This window comes from Bidens hawaiensis, unplaced genomic scaffold, assembly GCF_021521415.1.
Source record: "Bidens hawaiensis isolate Kalapana, Puna unplaced genomic scaffold, B.hawaiensis_p1.1 tig00001382_1, whole genome shotgun sequence".
In the NCBI taxonomy this organism is placed as follows: domain Eukaryota; kingdom Viridiplantae; phylum Streptophyta; class Magnoliopsida; order Asterales; family Asteraceae; genus Bidens; species Bidens hawaiensis.
In genome coordinates, this window is record NW_027491078.1 from 4,251,748 (window position 1) to 4,269,168 (window position 17,421).

The 17,421-nt window shown below is 34.0% G+C and overlaps 2 protein-coding genes and 1 pseudogene across 3 annotated transcripts; 1 reads left to right on the forward strand and 2 right to left on the reverse strand.

Moving 5' to 3' along the window:
- Window positions 1–4,375: 4,375 nt before the first annotated feature.
- On the reverse strand, window positions 4,376–5,786 carry LOC143573740 (uncharacterized). Its single transcript, XM_077058540.1, has 4 exons — window positions 5,614–5,786; window positions 4,928–5,009; window positions 4,727–4,843; window positions 4,376–4,618 (listed from the first exon to the last, which is right to left on the reverse strand). The coding sequence occupies exons 1-4, from the start codon at window positions 5,736–5,738 to the stop codon at window positions 4,568–4,570; spliced, it is 375 nt and encodes a 124-aa protein (XP_076914655.1). The 5' UTR covers window positions 5,739–5,786; the 3' UTR covers window positions 4,376–4,567.
- Window positions 5,787–7,308: 1,522 nt separating this feature from the next.
- LOC143573746 (10 kDa chaperonin, mitochondrial-like) lies at window positions 7,309–9,360 on the forward strand. Its single transcript, XM_077058546.1, has 3 exons — window positions 7,309–7,413; window positions 7,509–7,648; window positions 9,163–9,360. The coding sequence occupies exons 1-3, from the start codon at window positions 7,309–7,311 to the stop codon at window positions 9,209–9,211; spliced, it is 294 nt and encodes a 97-aa protein (XP_076914661.1). The 3' UTR covers window positions 9,212–9,360.
- A 1,327-nt stretch (window positions 9,361–10,687) lies between these two features.
- On the reverse strand, window positions 10,688–14,235 carry LOC143573025 (uncharacterized; annotated as a pseudogene). Its single transcript, XR_013142355.1, has 4 exons — window positions 14,157–14,235; window positions 13,153–13,291; window positions 12,565–12,678; window positions 10,688–10,959 (listed from the first exon to the last, which is right to left on the reverse strand). The product of XR_013142355.1 is annotated as an uncharacterized LOC143573025 (transcript).
- Between the last annotated feature and the right edge of the window lie 3,186 nt (window positions 14,236–17,421).

Genomic DNA, 17,421 nt, shown 5'->3' on the forward strand with positions numbered 1-17,421 from the left:
TGTATATACTTGCACTAAAAAGATTTTAAACTCACGTATATATTATTTAATGTTTTTATTATTTTACATAGATTTTAGTTAAATATAAAATACAACAAAAACTAATAATTTATAAACAGGTTATTGAAGTATGTGGGAATGTGAGTTTCAAGGAGGAGTCCATGTGATAAACATGAACATTCCTTTGAGATGTTTAAACAAAAAGTTATCTTTTTAGTTTACGGATTTTCCTTTATTTTCGTCTATATAAGTAGGGATGAATTCGGTATCGTACCGGCATCGACCGGTACCGTTACCGTAAATACCGATCCCGAAAATCGTCAAATCTTCGTACCGGTACCGAAATATTCGGTTCGGTACCGATATTGAAAGTAAAAATTCGGGAAATACCGGTACCGTACCTGTACCGTACCGATCCCGAAACTCAAAACTTTGGTACCGATTCGGTACCGACGGTACCAAATCGGTACCGATTTCGGTACGGTACCGGTACCAAGTACCAAATGTTCATCCCTGTATATAAGTAAATATAAACTAATGGGTTGGTGGTCCATTAGCAAAGTCAAAAGTCCAAAGCCTTTAAACACCTTGAGTTAAGAGGTTTTGAGTTCAACTTCCATAGACAAAAATAATTAATATAAATTCGATCTTCAAAAAATATTTACTCCATGGTATTTTCTTGTATAAAATATAAGTTACTTATAGTGCAAGATATTTATTTTTATGTATATTTTGATGTATTATTTTAATGTATAAAATATATAAAAACAAATATATCCGAATTCTTTAATTAAATATATTAGTTTTTTTAATGAGTTCAGTTCGATTTTCCCCATCAGTGTTTATTTATGTGGGCTTCAAGTGAGAAAATAAGCTATAATTGATGGGCCTGTTAATGGTTAACAGTAAACACTGTAAACTATTAATCCCATTTTAAATGTATAATGGGCTTAAGTTGATGCTGGGGCCTGGGCCAGTACATTGGCATATTTAGGGCTGTTCACGATGTCACACCCCAACGTAAGGCGGAATTGCCGGGGCGTGAGCATGATTGCTCATAACTCGAGGCAACTATCATGCAATATTTAGGGCTGTTCACGATGTCACACCCCAACCTAAGGCGGAAATACCGGGGCGTGAGCATGATTGCTCATAGCTCGAGGTAACTATCATGCAATAATGACGACAATATCTAATAATTAATTTATTTCATTTAAAACAAAATATCCAAATATAGCAAATAATTCCAAAACAATAATCCATGACAATAAAGGTAATAATTCAAATAACTTAAATTAATTTGTTCTTGAATAAGCCTATGGTCTCAACTAGCAATCCATGACTTCAATTCTTTAATTCAAACGATAACCTGCATATACGTAGAAAATACAATAGGTTTGTCAACAATAATGTTGAGTGAGCAAGTCATTAATTTTTGCAATAATATATAAGATGAAAAGACAGCAAAACGAACATAAAGCGGTAAATAAACCAAACCAATGAGCAAATAAAGTGTCAAGCGAACCATTGCCAAGCGAATCGAGCGCCGGTTAAAACTAGACGGTCGTATGATCATACTATAATGAGAATATGGTGGACCTCTCCGAATGCGCAAATTAAACAAGTAATCAAATAGCATTTATGTCTAGCGATTCACACACAATATAACGTTTGCTAATGATTAAGATATGTATAATATGGAATACTATAAGTACGTATACGCCCCCAAAACGTTTGAAAATGTGTGAAAACGGGGGAATGACAAACTCACCTTAGTAATAAGCGAGTTAATAATAATTAAGAAAAAGAATAACGAGTCTTCTCTCTTGATTGATTCCAGCCAATCGTAAGGGTTCAAGGGTATGTTTTGTTTGTCAATGGAGGGTTTTGATCCTTGCAAGAGTTAAGAAAAGTTTCGTGAGCATAAAGGCTTTTGAACTCACAAAACAACAAGAGTGCAAATTCACCTATGATGCCTCTAGAACTTGTGACTCTTTTGGGCGAATGTCTGGTCGTTTCTGGGAATCAAATGCACCTGGAAATTCAACCAAACTAAACACTAATGAAATCCTTGGAAGTGGGAAAAAGAATCAACGAAATCGGAGTTCGTTTGATACCTTAAACAGGATGACAAAGTAAAAGTATCACTGCAGTATCGGTTCTTGCGCAGTATTGATGTTAAGTGCATTTGAAGGTTGAAAACTTGATAAAATGAGGGAGGCCAGTGTCAATCTTTCAGGAGGAGATCGAAGGTTAATATAGAAGAAGAATGGAGTCATTTAGTTGAATTTGGAGTGAGATATGGGTCTTCAAAGTATATTTCAGCTGCTGGTAGAATCTAGGATAGAGATAGTGAAAGATTTGGTAGATTTTGTAGGTGTTGGAGTGGAGTTTAAGGTTGTCCAAGATATTGAAGAGTCCAAGAAGTTGACTTCTAGATATCTTTGCAAGATTTGAAATATCTTTGCTAAGTCAACTATCATCTAGAAGGTAAATAGATAAAGAAAAAAGAAATGTAGGAAGGAAATGGTTTTGTAACTTTAAAATGTTATGACTAGATACTTGGAATTGCATATGTTATTTAGTAGAGAATCCAAGAGGTTATATTTTTAGGAGAGTTGGAAGTTATCTCAAGAATTGGATAAAAAAATGTATGACTTATATGAGTGTGCATATCTCGACAGATTAAGGAAAAAGGAAACAAGTGTATTGTGTTTTAATATATCTATAATTATGTCATACAAATACGATTTAATTTTGTTAGCTTTTAAAAATATATGGATTTTACTAGGTTATACATGCAATTTTGTAGTATAAATAAAGAATAAACATTAAATAAATCATGGAGGGCTGAAAGTGAATACTTATAATTGCAAAATTTTATTAAAGATTAGGATCCGAAAGATGTTCGTACAATGACAAAATGAAAACAAACGAATATGGTAAAAACCCGAAATGTTACACAAGAGCCGAGCCGAACCGAGCGAAGGCTTGCTCGTTGCTTGGCTCGTTTACAATTGAACTGAACCGAACGGCTGAAATTCGAACCGAGCGAAAAACGAAACGAGCTAAAATCGAACCGAGCATTTTTCGATCGAACATCGAGCGATTTCGAGCATTTTTTATTTATTTTTCGCTTTAAAATTTTCAATAAGAAATAAGTTTGAAGGCTGTAAATAATATATTTTGTAGACAAATTAGTAGTTTTTAGACAAACGTATAATAGGTTGTAAAATTTTAGAAGAAAAAAGTTTGAAATGAGTATAATGAACATGTAAACAAATTTTAGTATTCTGAAAACTTGAATCAAACTAATAAAACTATAAAATTGACGGAATAAGAAAAATTTAAAAGGATTTAAAAAATTGTATACTTATATTTTATGCGTTTTGTCTATATATTTATATATTTGTTCATATATAATTATATATAAAGTAAATTAAAAATATTCGAGCCGAAACGAACCGAGCAGAGCGGCTCGTTTACAATCGAGCGAAAAAACGAGCGAGCATTTTCCGAGCAAATTATGAGCAAGCGGCGAGCGAGTTCGAACGTCGAGCGGTTTGGACGGCCCATATTCCACTTTCTTTCAATCTTCAGAATTAAACATCCAATATTTATGATAAATAATTGAACATTTCTAATTTGTAAAGATCAAAAGCAAGTTGAATATGTTACTTTAACCCGTTTAATTTGGTTTAAGATGGTCATATAAACCATATTCAGTTGACCTTTTTAATCCACTTAATCCAGCTTTTACAACTCTCCAACACAATTAACATGTTTGCCACTTGACCGTTACACATCAATCCGTTTGACATGTTTAGATCAATAGATTAAACAGGCTGTGTTCAGGTTATACGGCTTTAAGTATGTGTGAGTTAGAGTTAATACTTTTTACATGAATAAAATATGGGTTGTGTCCAGATTAAACATTCCAACCAGCCAACTCGCAACACGATTCACGCCTTAACTTTGCATTGCCCTTCTTTGTAACATTTGGCATATTAATTTATTTTGTCCACATAAAATTTTCATGCTTAATATTTCTAAAGATTGAACGCAAGTGGAATATGTCACGTTATAACCCGTTTAATCAGGCTTCAAGTTGTCATATCTAACTTTATTCAGTTTTGACCGTTTTAGCTTGGTCAATTAAAAAAACCAACCCGTCTAATCGAGCTTCACAACTCATCAACATAAATAGCATGTTCACAACTTGATTATTACACGTCAATCCGTTTGACACATTTCGATAACAGGATAAACAGTCGTGTTTAGGTTACACGATTTTTAAGTATGCAAGAGTTAGAGTTGATACTTTTTACACGAATAAAAATAAGGTTCATCTTCCTATGGAACATTTCAACCTAGCAACCCAACACAATTTACGCCCCTAATTCACCACATCGGGCAATTAAACTCATAACATTCAACATTAAATTACATTCTATAGAAAATAAAGTATTTATTTTGTCCATATAATATCAATCCATTCACCTACATCATCACATAACACCTATGATGAATTAACTCACCTGCAAAACATATTATATTCATCCAAATATCAGCCACTTCCATCAAGATTTCCATTAGAGGCAAGGTGAGCCTGATATTGCTGCAAATACACAATATAATCATCAACATTATTATTATTATTATTATTATTATTATTATTATTATTATTATTATTATTATTATTACTTGTCCAGTTAGTTCAACTTACAGCATGATACGCGTATGGTGATTTCCCTTGACGCTCAAAATGCTTAGCCATTATCGACCATTCGATCGGGCCCCATTCCTCTATTTCAAAGCAGTTTCCAAGTGCATGTTTATACAACTAAAAGCAAACCGGAAGCTCAGTCCTTTATTCATAACTCCAATTAACAAACAATTAACATTTAGCCCTTTTGCATAATCTCACCTTAGTTGTATCAGTCAAAAGCTCAGTCCCTGCAGGATATGATGCATAAAACTGATCACCTCTAGAGTACCCGGCTCGGGTCCTGCAATAACAAATTTATTAAACACATAAAAATAAATAGGGGTGCACACGGTTCGGTTTGGTCAGTTTTTGGCTAAAACTGAACCAAAAACTGAAACTTCGATTTTTGAATTTTTGAAAACCGTTCAGTTTCGGTTTTAACATTTGAGCTTGAAAATTATGGGCCGAATAAAAAAATTGGCCCAAAATATTGAATTTGGGCCGAAATCATTTTGTTAATTAATAAATAATAACTAACTGATTATTGTACATCTGGGCTAAATTATTTGAGTTACATATTGCTTTATATCTTATAAATTACTTAAACCAAAAAAAAATGAAAATCTATAAATTCGGTTCAGTTCATCTTTTTCAATTTTTAATACACACGAAACCAAAACCGAACCGTGAGTTTGAATTGTACAAGATCAGAAAACCAGATCATTGGTTCGTGTTTCGGTTCGGTTTTTTGGGTTTTTATTACATGCAAAACCAAAACTGAACCGAAACGTAAGTTCGTTTCTACAAAATCATAAAACCAAGCCATTGGTTCTTGTTCCGGTTTGGTTTTTCGGTTTCATGCACGCCCCTAATAATAAATATAATACAGATAACAGTATACATACGTGTTCGAGTTGTACGCATAGCTAATGAGAGCCGAAAACGAAAAAAATATTGTTTTTCCGACCGCTCTACGAAACTTCTGAATCTTTAAAATTTCATTCCACCCTTCATACAGCCTACTCATCATCGACGACTGATCATAAAACAGTTACAAAATTTCCTGTGAATGATAACGAATCCGAGTGAGGCATTTCATCGAACACTTGGTGTGCACACCAATATCAGGTGGATACCTGCAGCTTACTGAATGTAAAAAAAAACCCATTTGCAAGATTTGTCACATGTTCAGATTCATATCACATTAATAAGTTGAATCATCTTCAAATTGAAGAACTGAAATCGGAAAAGTTCTTAATTTGCAATTGAACAGTGAAAACTGAAATCATAAATTCATTGATTTCAAATTTCAAGTGTATATATGCCCTAAAGTTGGATTATAAGTTGATAAGCAATTGACCAGTTACATGAATTTAACAATCTTATCACTTACCGGAAAACAAAATAAGGAAGTGTAGAATAAACGGAGATTGGAGTGTGCAAAATGTTATTTCCGGTTTTATGTTTAATCAAATTATTGGATCTCCAACCCAACCCAACCCAACCCAACCTGACCCGGACTTGGTTCTACCCGACCCGTGATATGATCAGGTTTCAATTTCTCCTCGAACCGATCTAGACCCGTTGAAACCGATTCTACCTCTACTCAATCAAAACCCGATCATACCTGAAACCGGTTTCTGCCCTGTTCCGGTTCCTGAAAAAACCCGATTTACCCACCTTCAGTTCGAATTGGTTAGCCCAGTTCCGGTTCCACCTTTACCCAGTCAAACCTGACCCGAAACCCGGTCAAAACATTCTAATATATCCGAAACCCAATCCGAGAAAACAATACCCAAACCCAAACTAACAGACCCGAGAAAAGGCTAACCCGAACCGAAGTAATTCGGGTTGATTCTTGGGTCCGAATTCTAGGTTTCAGGTTAACTCGAATAAACTTTAGTTTTTAAACCGTATATATTTTTAGGTATTATAGGCTAAGCCATAGCCGCTGATGTTATCATAATTTAGTCCAAATCACCTGTTCTCATTCCACCTATTATGAATTGATCGTTTATTAATGTTTCAGTTTATGAGTAAAAGCAACTATAATCCAATACCATAATCACGGCTTACTGAAGACGATTATAGCGGTCTTGTTGATTATGGTTGAACTTTGTTAAATTTTACTCTTTGTAGTTTATTTTAGTTTTGTCATTGATTTATTTACATTACGAGTAACGAAAAATATGTTACATTTAAATTTAGCAATGTAGGTTTTTTCCCTAAAATACTCGAAACCGATTAAACGAAAAAACCAAACCCGAATTACCCAAACCCAAATAAACCATGAGAGATACGGCTTGGGTTTCGGGTCTAGATTTAAAACTTTAAAACCCGTTTTTGACCGTTGACAATATCCAAAAGCTGTTCTTACCCGGTTTTGGTTCATGAAAATACCCGGTTGATGCATCCGACAAGATGTTTTTTACTCAGGCTTAACAATTATGGGCCTAGTGGTACAGAAAATCAAGAATGGGCCGAGCCATGGAAAAACCCTAAACCCTCAAAAGAGGCCTAAAACCTTCCACCACCACCACCATATTTAAATCTCCGGCACACACCACCGTCTTAATATTAATATTCCAAAACCCACCACAATGGCTAAGCGTCTAATCCCAACCCTCAACAGAGTACTGGTGGAGAAGCTCGTTGCTCCGTCTAAAACCACCGCCGGTATTCTTCTCCCAGAAACATCATCAAAGGTAATTATAATTAATATGCTAATATTAATTATTATTAGTCTTGTTGTGTGGTTTTGGATCTGGGTTTTGAGTGATTTGATTATTGTGGTGTGTAGTTGAACTCAGCTAAAGTGATTGCGGTGGGTCCCGGAAGTCGGGATATAAAAGGTAACACGGTACCGGTGGGAGTTAAGGAAGGAGATACGGTGTTGTTGCCGGAGTATGGTGGTACTCAAGTTAAGCTCGGTGAAAAAGAGTATGTGCTTTTATATTATTCTTTACTTTGCTAGAAATAAGCTAAGCAGTTAATGCTGAAAAATAACGGGTCAGCGTGATGAGGTATATAAAATTCATATATATAGCAAAATTATACTAATAATCCTAGCAAGTAGGAACAGATTAAGACTTAAAACGTTAACATTAAACATTGATAATTACAACTTAAAATGGGAATATCATTGATTTATCGGCAGGGCCGAAGTGTAGTTATGGCCCGGGCCTCCTGTTTTTTTTGCTCGGTGGTGTAAATTTACCGGTTTTCGCCTGAAAATTTTTGTATGTAATGTAAATTTACCCGTTTTCGTCCTAAAATTTGAACCCCGGCCCCTGCGTTTATGATTTTGTTAATATATTTTGAGTCCCCCCCCCGACTAACTCGTCCAAGCTTCGCCACTGTATATTGGTCAATAATGCCGATATTATTGGTACTGATATTTTGACTGATATTTTTCCAAGGGACCGATAAGTCGATAATCGATATATCAGTGATATCGATTGCATAGTAAATAAAGTGAATAAAGAAACCCATTTGTAGTTGCAAGCAAGAGGTAAGTAATCTAGTTTGTGTATTCTGTATACAATTGTGGTCAAATTAGTAATTTGAGGCGTTCCTTGTGACAATTCCACAAGAACAAAGAGAGAAATTTATGCGCGTGTTCTTGTTTTCGTCGCGTTAAAACCTGAAAAAATAAGGGTGATTACTCGTTCAACGTGTTCTTTGTTTGGTCAATAGGTATTGTTCAATTGCTTCACTTGATTATTGTAGAAAACCGGATTCTCTAAACGTAACCGGTAGCTTGTTGCTACTAGTGGAATTTTACTGGTTATGTTTGTTTGACTATATGATTTGAAAAACATGAATTAAAGAAATTCAATAAAGCATCGTTGTTAAATAGGGACTCCGGTGTTCTTAATGAAGCTGAGAATAGTCAATATGCACGTTTAGCTTTTTACAATTTTGTTGTTTTGTTGATCGTATCATTTTTGTAGCCGAGCCAAAATCGACCCAAGCTTGGCTCGTTGGCTCGATCTTAGGCTCATTAACTTTAAAATCAAGCTCGAGCCTAGCTGAGCTGCCTCATTAATATTCGAGCTCGAGCTCGAAACCACCCTGGCTCGACTCGTGAATAGAGCAATGGGCATGAATGTTATAACAGGGGAGAATCTTTGCATCAATGGTTCCGAAATACTTACAGGTTTTCTGTAAGGTGCCCTATCATTCACCGCCCTTAACATCAATTTTCTTGTTTATTTTGAACATAAATAATGGCTTCATAGTACGGGTTTGCTTTCTGAATCTCGGTTTGTAGAAAAGTTTGAACTTTTAGTTCCGCTTTTTTTCAACCTTCGATTCATACCCTTCTTCACATTCCCGCCTCCATACGCCATTACATTTTATTACATTTTCATTCATCGTTTGACCAAAGTTGTTGACTTTGACTTTACTTTGTGTTTGTTATCAACTTTGACAAGATTTAATGTTTGGTGCAGGTATCATCTGTTTAGGGATGAGGACATTTTGGGAACTTTGCATGACTAATTGTTATTCACAAACAGAAACCTTTGCTTGATGTCTGGATGTTTTGATGTTATGTTTAAGATACCAGACTAGATTTTATGGCAGATGGTGTTATATTCCAAGTTCATAATTGCAATGCAATAACATTTACATGAGTTCATGCTTGTTTTTTGTGCCATTTAATTTTTACTTGCATCTTCTGACATACATCTGCTTATATATTATGCTGTTTGTAATTTCTAAAAAAATTAAATTTTTTCTTACTGCTTTGCTAATAATTCGATTTTATAAAATTTTGATATTATAAAAAGGGTGTTGGTAAGGTCCAGTTTTTTTTTCTTCTTCTTCTGGTAACGGGTTCTCATGGTTACAGAAAGAAAGTACATAATTTCAAGAGAGATTTTTTTTTCTGGGAGTTGTATACAATGTTGTCATATTCATGCTGCATTGAACCTAGGGCTGTTCACGAGCCGAGCTGAATCAAGCGAAGGCTTGCTCGTTGCTTGGCTCATTTAGAACCGAACCGAACGGCTAAAATTCGAACCGAGCGAAAAACGAAATGAGCTAAAATTGAATCGAGCGATTTTGAGCATTATTTATTTCTTACTCACTTTAAAATTATCAATAAGAAATAAGTTTGAAGGCTGTAAATATCATAGTTTATAAACAAATTAGTAGTTTTTAAATAAACGTATAAAAGGTTGTAAATTTTTAGAAGAAAGAAGTTTGAAGTAAGATATAATGAACATGTAAACAAACTTTTAGTATTCTGAAAACTTGAATCAAACTAATAAAACTATAAAATTTTACAAATTAGTAGTTTTTAGACAAACGTATAAAAAGTTGTAAATTTTTAGAAGAAAGAAGTTTGAAATGAGATATAATGAACATATAAACAAACTTTTAGTATTCTGAAAACTTGAATCAAACTAATAAAGCTATAAAATTGACGGAATAGTTTTAAAAGGGCTTAATAAATTGTATACTTATATTTTATATGTGTTGTCTGTATATTTATATATTTGTTCATATATAATAATACTTATATATAAAATAAATTAAAAATATTCGAGTCGGACCGAACCGAGCAGACCTTTGCTCGTTGCTTGGCTCGTTTACAAACCGAACCGAGCAGAGTGGCTCGTCTACAATCGAGCAAAAAAAACGGGCGAGCATTTTCCGAGCGAGCGACGAGCAAGTTCGAGCGGAGAGCGGTTTGGATAGCCCTTAATTGAACCTCTTTACTCTTAAGTTACCATTTGTACAAAAATAAATTGCAATAATATGTAAACTGTAAAAGACTATATAATGAATAACAGTTTCCTATGAATAACAAACCTCATATAATAGCATTCAAGTATTCAAAAGCAACTATGCTGACATGGCAGTGTAGCACAAAAATGATCCAACTGTATTAAACTGGCATTAAACAACATAATTACACTTCTAAACCTAAATTTAGGTAACATTATCACACTGATAAACCATAGCAAAAAAAATAAAAGAAGACGGGCCATTTCGACAAATTAGGATATTATGCATTTATGCTGCTACTCAAGAAGCTTGTTACAAGCACCAACACCTATAGCAGCAGCTAGATGCCAACCAGCATTAAGATATGGTATTTCAGGAAACACATCATCTGCAACAAAAAACGCACCACCTAAAAGCGCCGACATTTTGTGAACGTTATGCATGAGCTTAAGTTAAGGGTTCTTAACCGCTCTTCTGGCAAACGCAACCAGATAAAAAAAATATGTCATAGAAAACTGAATAAACAGATACAATAATGCATTGTTGTATAAACTATAAAGTGTTAATACCTTGCATACAACCATGAATCGGTCTCAAACACGATGGTCTCTGCTCCCATACTTTCCTAACAAAACAAGAAAAATGTTAATAATATTTTAAAATCATTAATAATATTAGTGAAAAAATATTAAGTTTATAGCTTACTAACTGCACAGTATGCACTCTTAAGAGCTGAGTAACGCCTATGGTCAACCGTCCGTGCGTTGACCGGTCAAAGTTCATATTTTGAGAGACTTCTTGTAACTCAAATGGTGAATGTTGAATAATATGAACTCCATGAACATGTTCTAGAGTTGTTCCTGTGTTGACTTGACTTTTTTGACCCATAAGTCAAATGGCAATCACTCAACACTTGACTGATTGCCAACAATGTTATAGGAATTGTAATCTTAACCTGAAATCAAATAAAAACTTTATTAAAAAAAAAACAATCTTTTAATCACATGAAAACTAGAGTATTTGGTTTTCAACAAAAAGTTAAAAAATTGCCCAAAATGTGTTACGGAACTGTTCGGCAGGAAGTTCGTTTATGTTTGCTAATTTAAAAAACGAACTAACATGAATACAAATTTTTATGCTCATTTGTTCATTTATGTTCGTGAACGCTCGTTTATGCTCAGTTGTTAGTTTACATTTGTTTAAGTTAAGGATTACTCTATAGAATAGTACCCAAGTTTTGAAATTGTTCCAATTAGATACTTATAAAATATTTTGTTCCAATCAGGTCATTAAAGTTTTTTTTGTTCCAATCCTATATACTTTATCTGGATAGCAGGTTATTTAGGTTTTTTTTTAATGTTTAAATAGTTGACGTTGCAAAATATTTTTTTAAAATTTGAAAAAATTAGTAAAAATTGAGAAAAATAATTTTTAAATTGCGAAAAATGGTCAAAAAGATAGTTAATTGATATTAAAATATTTAATAGTAGAATTATGAATTGCTTCGATACAAAAAAAGGAACATGTTAATTATGTTGTAATTTTTGCGCAACTTTTCAGTTTTTTTTTTTCATTTTAAAAAGTTAATTTTCTCAATTTTTACTAATTTTTCAATTTTGAAAATTATACTGTGCAATGTCAAAACTATTTTTTTAAAAAAAACCTAGATTACTTGTTATACAGGTAAAATATCTAGGATTGGAACAAAATTGAAACTTTATTGACCAGATTGGAACAAAATATTTTATGAGTGATTTGATTTGAACAATTCCAAAACTTGGTTAATATTATATAGAGTAATCCCCTTTAAGTTATTCGTTTATGTTCTTGTGAATATATTCATTTATATCTTTTGGCGCATTACAACTTAGAATGGTTTTAATAACATTTTAGGCCCACCATGTTGTTCCTCACATTACTTTTAACTAGTTTTAGCGTAATTATGCCTGTCCATCTATATTCAGTTATGTTTGTTCGTGAATTGTTCATAAAAGAACAGACATAATAGACCAATACAAACAAGAAAACCATGTTTGTGTTGTCTGTTTGTTTGATCAAAATTAAATGAAAGAGCATGAACATCCTCCATTAATGTCTGTTTGGTTCGTTAACAAGCCTACCTCCATCATCCCGGTTTGAACAGCTGAAACAACGAGCGGTTGAATAGGAAGACACAAAGCGGATGCAGCCATTAATAGTTTCAGGCTTTCGTCACTAAGAGCCCTTGATAAGCACTTCAAATAAATAAAACAACTATTATTTTCAATTATTCTTGCATGGTGTCATGAATCACATCGATGGCACTAGAGAGCCGGCTAAAACCGATCCTGCATACACGTCATGGTCCAAAATGACGCAGTCATCCTTTAATGAATCTACGGAACGTTGACAGATGACTTACTGGTATCAAGAGCAGTGGAATTTGTATCTAAAACACGTACCAGTAAGTTATCTATCAACGTTCCGTAAATCCATTAAAGGACGACTGCATCAATTTCGAACCATGACGCGTATGCAGGATCGGTTTTAGCCGGCTCTCTAGTGCCATCGATGTGATTCATGACACCATGGTAAATGGTTAGTTAGTTTCATTCCAAACTTGGTACCGGATATATAAATGTTTATGTAATACAAATAAATTTCAAAGTAAATGAAGTTTTAGTAAATATATATCGGTCTAGTAGTAACATAAATGTGTTCTAACTAACCACTGTCGCGGCAGCTATCATCGTGTAATCGGCCCATCTTAAATTCTTTCTCCACCTCCCTTTAGAAGAATGGTACAAACTTGAAGTGATACCAACTCCGATTAACGAATTTGCATAAAGCTTAGAATTTAAATTCTTTCTGCGAATTCAAAATAATAAAAGTTTAGTATTTGTGCGATTCAACAATTTGCTTGCATCTCGGGCTATTGCTATGATTCTTATATTTGCATAACTCATATATAGGTCTGTAAACGAACCAAACGTTCAGTGAACTCTTTGTGATATGTTTGGTGGGAAGTTCGTTTATTTAATAAACAGAGGACCACAAACAAGGACAACAACTTTAGTTCATTTAGTTAAATGAACGAACATGAACACACACCTCGTTAGTTCATTTATGTTCGTGAGCATTCGTAAGTTTATGCTTATTTAAGTTTCTTTGTTTATAATAACTTATATATTCATTAAAATATGAATAATCCTTTAGAACTTATTCTAGTTTCATTATTTTTGTGGGCCCAACGGAGTGATGTTCATGTCTACTTTTGTTGGTGTTCGCTCAGTTATATTCGTTTATGTTCGCTCATCCATGTTTAGTCATGCTCGTTTGTGAACCATTCGTTTGTACTATTAACGAACGTACATAAATGAACACAAATACATTCATTTTCTTACGAACAATCATGAACAAGAACAGTCTGTTTGCTTAAATGTTCGTGTTCGCTCTTTTGTTAGGTTAAATTTAAATGAATGAACACGAACATGCATCGTTCGCATGCGCTCAATTCGTTTACAGGCCTAATAATTCATGAGTTTAGGTAAATGAGTAAAATCTAAAGGAGGTCAAACGGGTCAAAAGTCAACCAAGTGTACTTCTGATAAATAAAACCTCATAAAAGTTCATAAAAGACCCATACAAAATAACTGTCTGACCATGACCCATTTGACCCGTCACCCAAACGGGCCGACCCGTCCGTTTTCTACTTTATCCATATTCAACATACCTTGGAGCTTGGATACCAACCGCAATAAAAGGAATGGAAGTAAGTACATTTGCAATTCTCTCACCAAGATGTCTATCACCTACCACATTTTTTAAAATTTTTTAAAAAATAAACGTTAAACGCTATAGTCTATGCATCGTTGTACAAACTGTTAATACCGTGCATACAACCATGAATTTCTGCAGTTTCGCTTTTCTTTATAAGGTTATATTACTCAAATTATTTCATTCGTTCATATTATTGATATTTTTCATATATTTTAATTATTATTAATTTAATACTTTGTTGTATTCTTATTATTTTATTACAAACAACACAATGGAGCGTAAAAAAAACCATGTTTAGTGAGTTGGATATGATTAAGAATGATTGTTTTCTCAAGGTTCATATATTGAAGTTATTGCGTTTAAAGGCTAATAACAAATCCGGTGAACGTTGATGAAAGAGTGATGTTTGGCACCTCAAAGGTTGCTATGTGATGGACGTTGGTGGCTCAAAATAAATGCAACGTTTGAAGACCTCCCCCTTTTTTTTGCCTTTCAGTTTGAGTGTGTTTTGTTTTTTAACACAATTTCTTCATGTTTCCAATTTGGTTTGATTTGTGTTGGATTTTTATGTATCGTATGAATTTATGGTTTGTTTTATAATTTGGAATTTTATATTCTAAGGTAATATGTCAATATCTAAGTCTGTAACGTCCTCGTTTCTATAAATAAAAAAATAAAGTATATCGGTTTAATATAGTTGTCGAGTCGAGAGACGTCATTAAATTAATTAAACAATATGTAGAGAATGGATAAGGTTAAAAAGGATTAATGGACTTGAGAGTGATTTGGGCCTAAAAGTCTTTGGGCTTTGCCTATTTAAACCCTACACCCTAATTTTCATCTTTATCCTCATCATCTTCACCACACACAAACACACACAATAATCTCCTGTACACATAATCCGTCTTTACATACATCCAAGATCTAGTCCAAACACACCAAAAAAAAAGGTAAACAATTTATATTCACTTTCATTTCATTCTTGTTAAGATTAATGAACCGAGTCAAACCGACATCAACGAACAACGATCGAACCGACTAAGAAAGGGATCTTGGTTAAACAAACATGACATGAAAACATATATACATAAATACATACAAATGTGAGCAAACATATACACATGGTCAAAATATAAACTGAAGAGGAAAACCCAACTCGAAACGGATCTAAGTTTCCGGCAAGGGCAGATCTCTGGTGACCAGAAAACACGCCTAAAACCCGAGGTGCAACCTCCTTACCCAGATCTAAACCCACCAAAACCAGAACCCGAGCTGCTTGGCTAAGTTTCGAACTCGAGCCCAGATCTAAACTATAAACGAAAGGGGATAAGTCTCATGCCCAAACCCCTATGAAAACGAACCCAAGCCTACCACCGATGGACACCCGAACGATCAGAAGCCCCATGCGAAACTGTTGGGTTCGCATCCTCGTGCGAAAAAACCCCACGCGAACCCACCCGTAACACCCCAACCCGGAACGGGCTGACGTGTCACCTTTACAGATATCAAAACATAACTCATAAAAGCCTAAGTCAAATTTAATTCCATCAAATAACCAAAAACATTTACAGTCTTCTAAAATCTTGAACTTTGTTACTCTCTCACACCACTAACTCCCCTGATTTCCCATATCACCTGTCAACAAATAAGCAAAACACAACAAAGAAAATACGGCTGAGCCAAAAATTTCCCAGTGACGAAAGAACAATAGTAAATGTAAAGACGGACATACATAAAACACCACATATACTGAACTGAAGAAAGGACTAAATTGAGACCAAAACTAATACGAACACAAACTCGAAATCCACACCGAAACAGAAACAAATACTTTAGATAATCAAAACCATAATCCAACGCTCGGTCATAATGTAATCAGATGCATATATATATATAAAACATATTAGAAACAGAAGCATATACAGATACTAAACTACACGACCGCGATGTAATAATAATAAATAGGTCGTGTCACACAGGAGCACCCAGAGCCAGAAACAGAGGGGTACACAGCTAGCTAGTCCATGCACCTATGAGATGGTACGTGTGACGTACACGCATTGTTCCATCCCCCACCAGAAGTTAGAAATTAGAACAGAACTAGGATCGATCCATACGCCCCTAAGTGGCCCTAATACACAAGTACTAGTTAGAGACGCCGTGAACTTTAATTACGCACTGTCACGACAAGTGCCATGTCGTTGACGCCCCAACGACAAGTCAGAAATTGCTCGGGTAACAGAGTACTAAAGCTAAAAGCATATAATTAAATATATTCAAACGGGAACATGCAACAAAGAGTACAAAATATATGATCTATTGCAAGCTACAAAATATATTATATAAAATAACTAAACTCAAAATGTAACCGACGCATAACGAAAATCCGTACTACAAAGTAACGGAATGAATAGAGTGAGTAAGCGAAATTAAAATCCGTACTACGAAGTAACGGAATATAGTTAATACTAAAAGGAAACAAAAATAGAATCCGTACCTTAATGATTAAGCAAAAGTAAACAAATTGGCTTGTCTTCAACAATTATGAGAACCTACGGTTTATTTACAATTTTATTATTTAGATACACGAATTTAATTTACATGGGTTGATTCGTTGATTTCCGACCACGACATATGCCTTCTAAAATTCACAATTTATTGTTGAAAACTCATTGTCATAAGATCATTTTAGTAATTATCCAAAAACGTTTAAGCTTTAAATATATCATGAATCACTAACCTTTACTAGCTCATTATATAGGAACAAAACTAACTTTACTCAACTTCTTATCAAAACCAACAAAACTCTTTATACACTTAAATCATTCTTAATTTAAATTCATAAGTTTGGTTACTGGTTATACATACCAAATATATTAAATTTATATTAGTTGCATTATGGCTATTTTGGCTATTACGTTTAACTCTAAAAATCAATTATATATATATATATATACACCCACACACACGAACAAGTTGTATATACAACATGCATGATATATATACACATGCATGAGCACCTCTGTATATATTAACTTTTGGTTTTAACAAAATTCTTCTAAATAAACAAGGTTTTACGTCGCGGGAAATAGATCAACGATCACAAATAGGCTATGATTAAAAACATATACGAAATAGAAATAGAGAACGTGTTCGATACCTCGACGGATGAGCGATAAAAATTCCTAGGAATAAGACAGTGGCTGCGGCAGCAAACA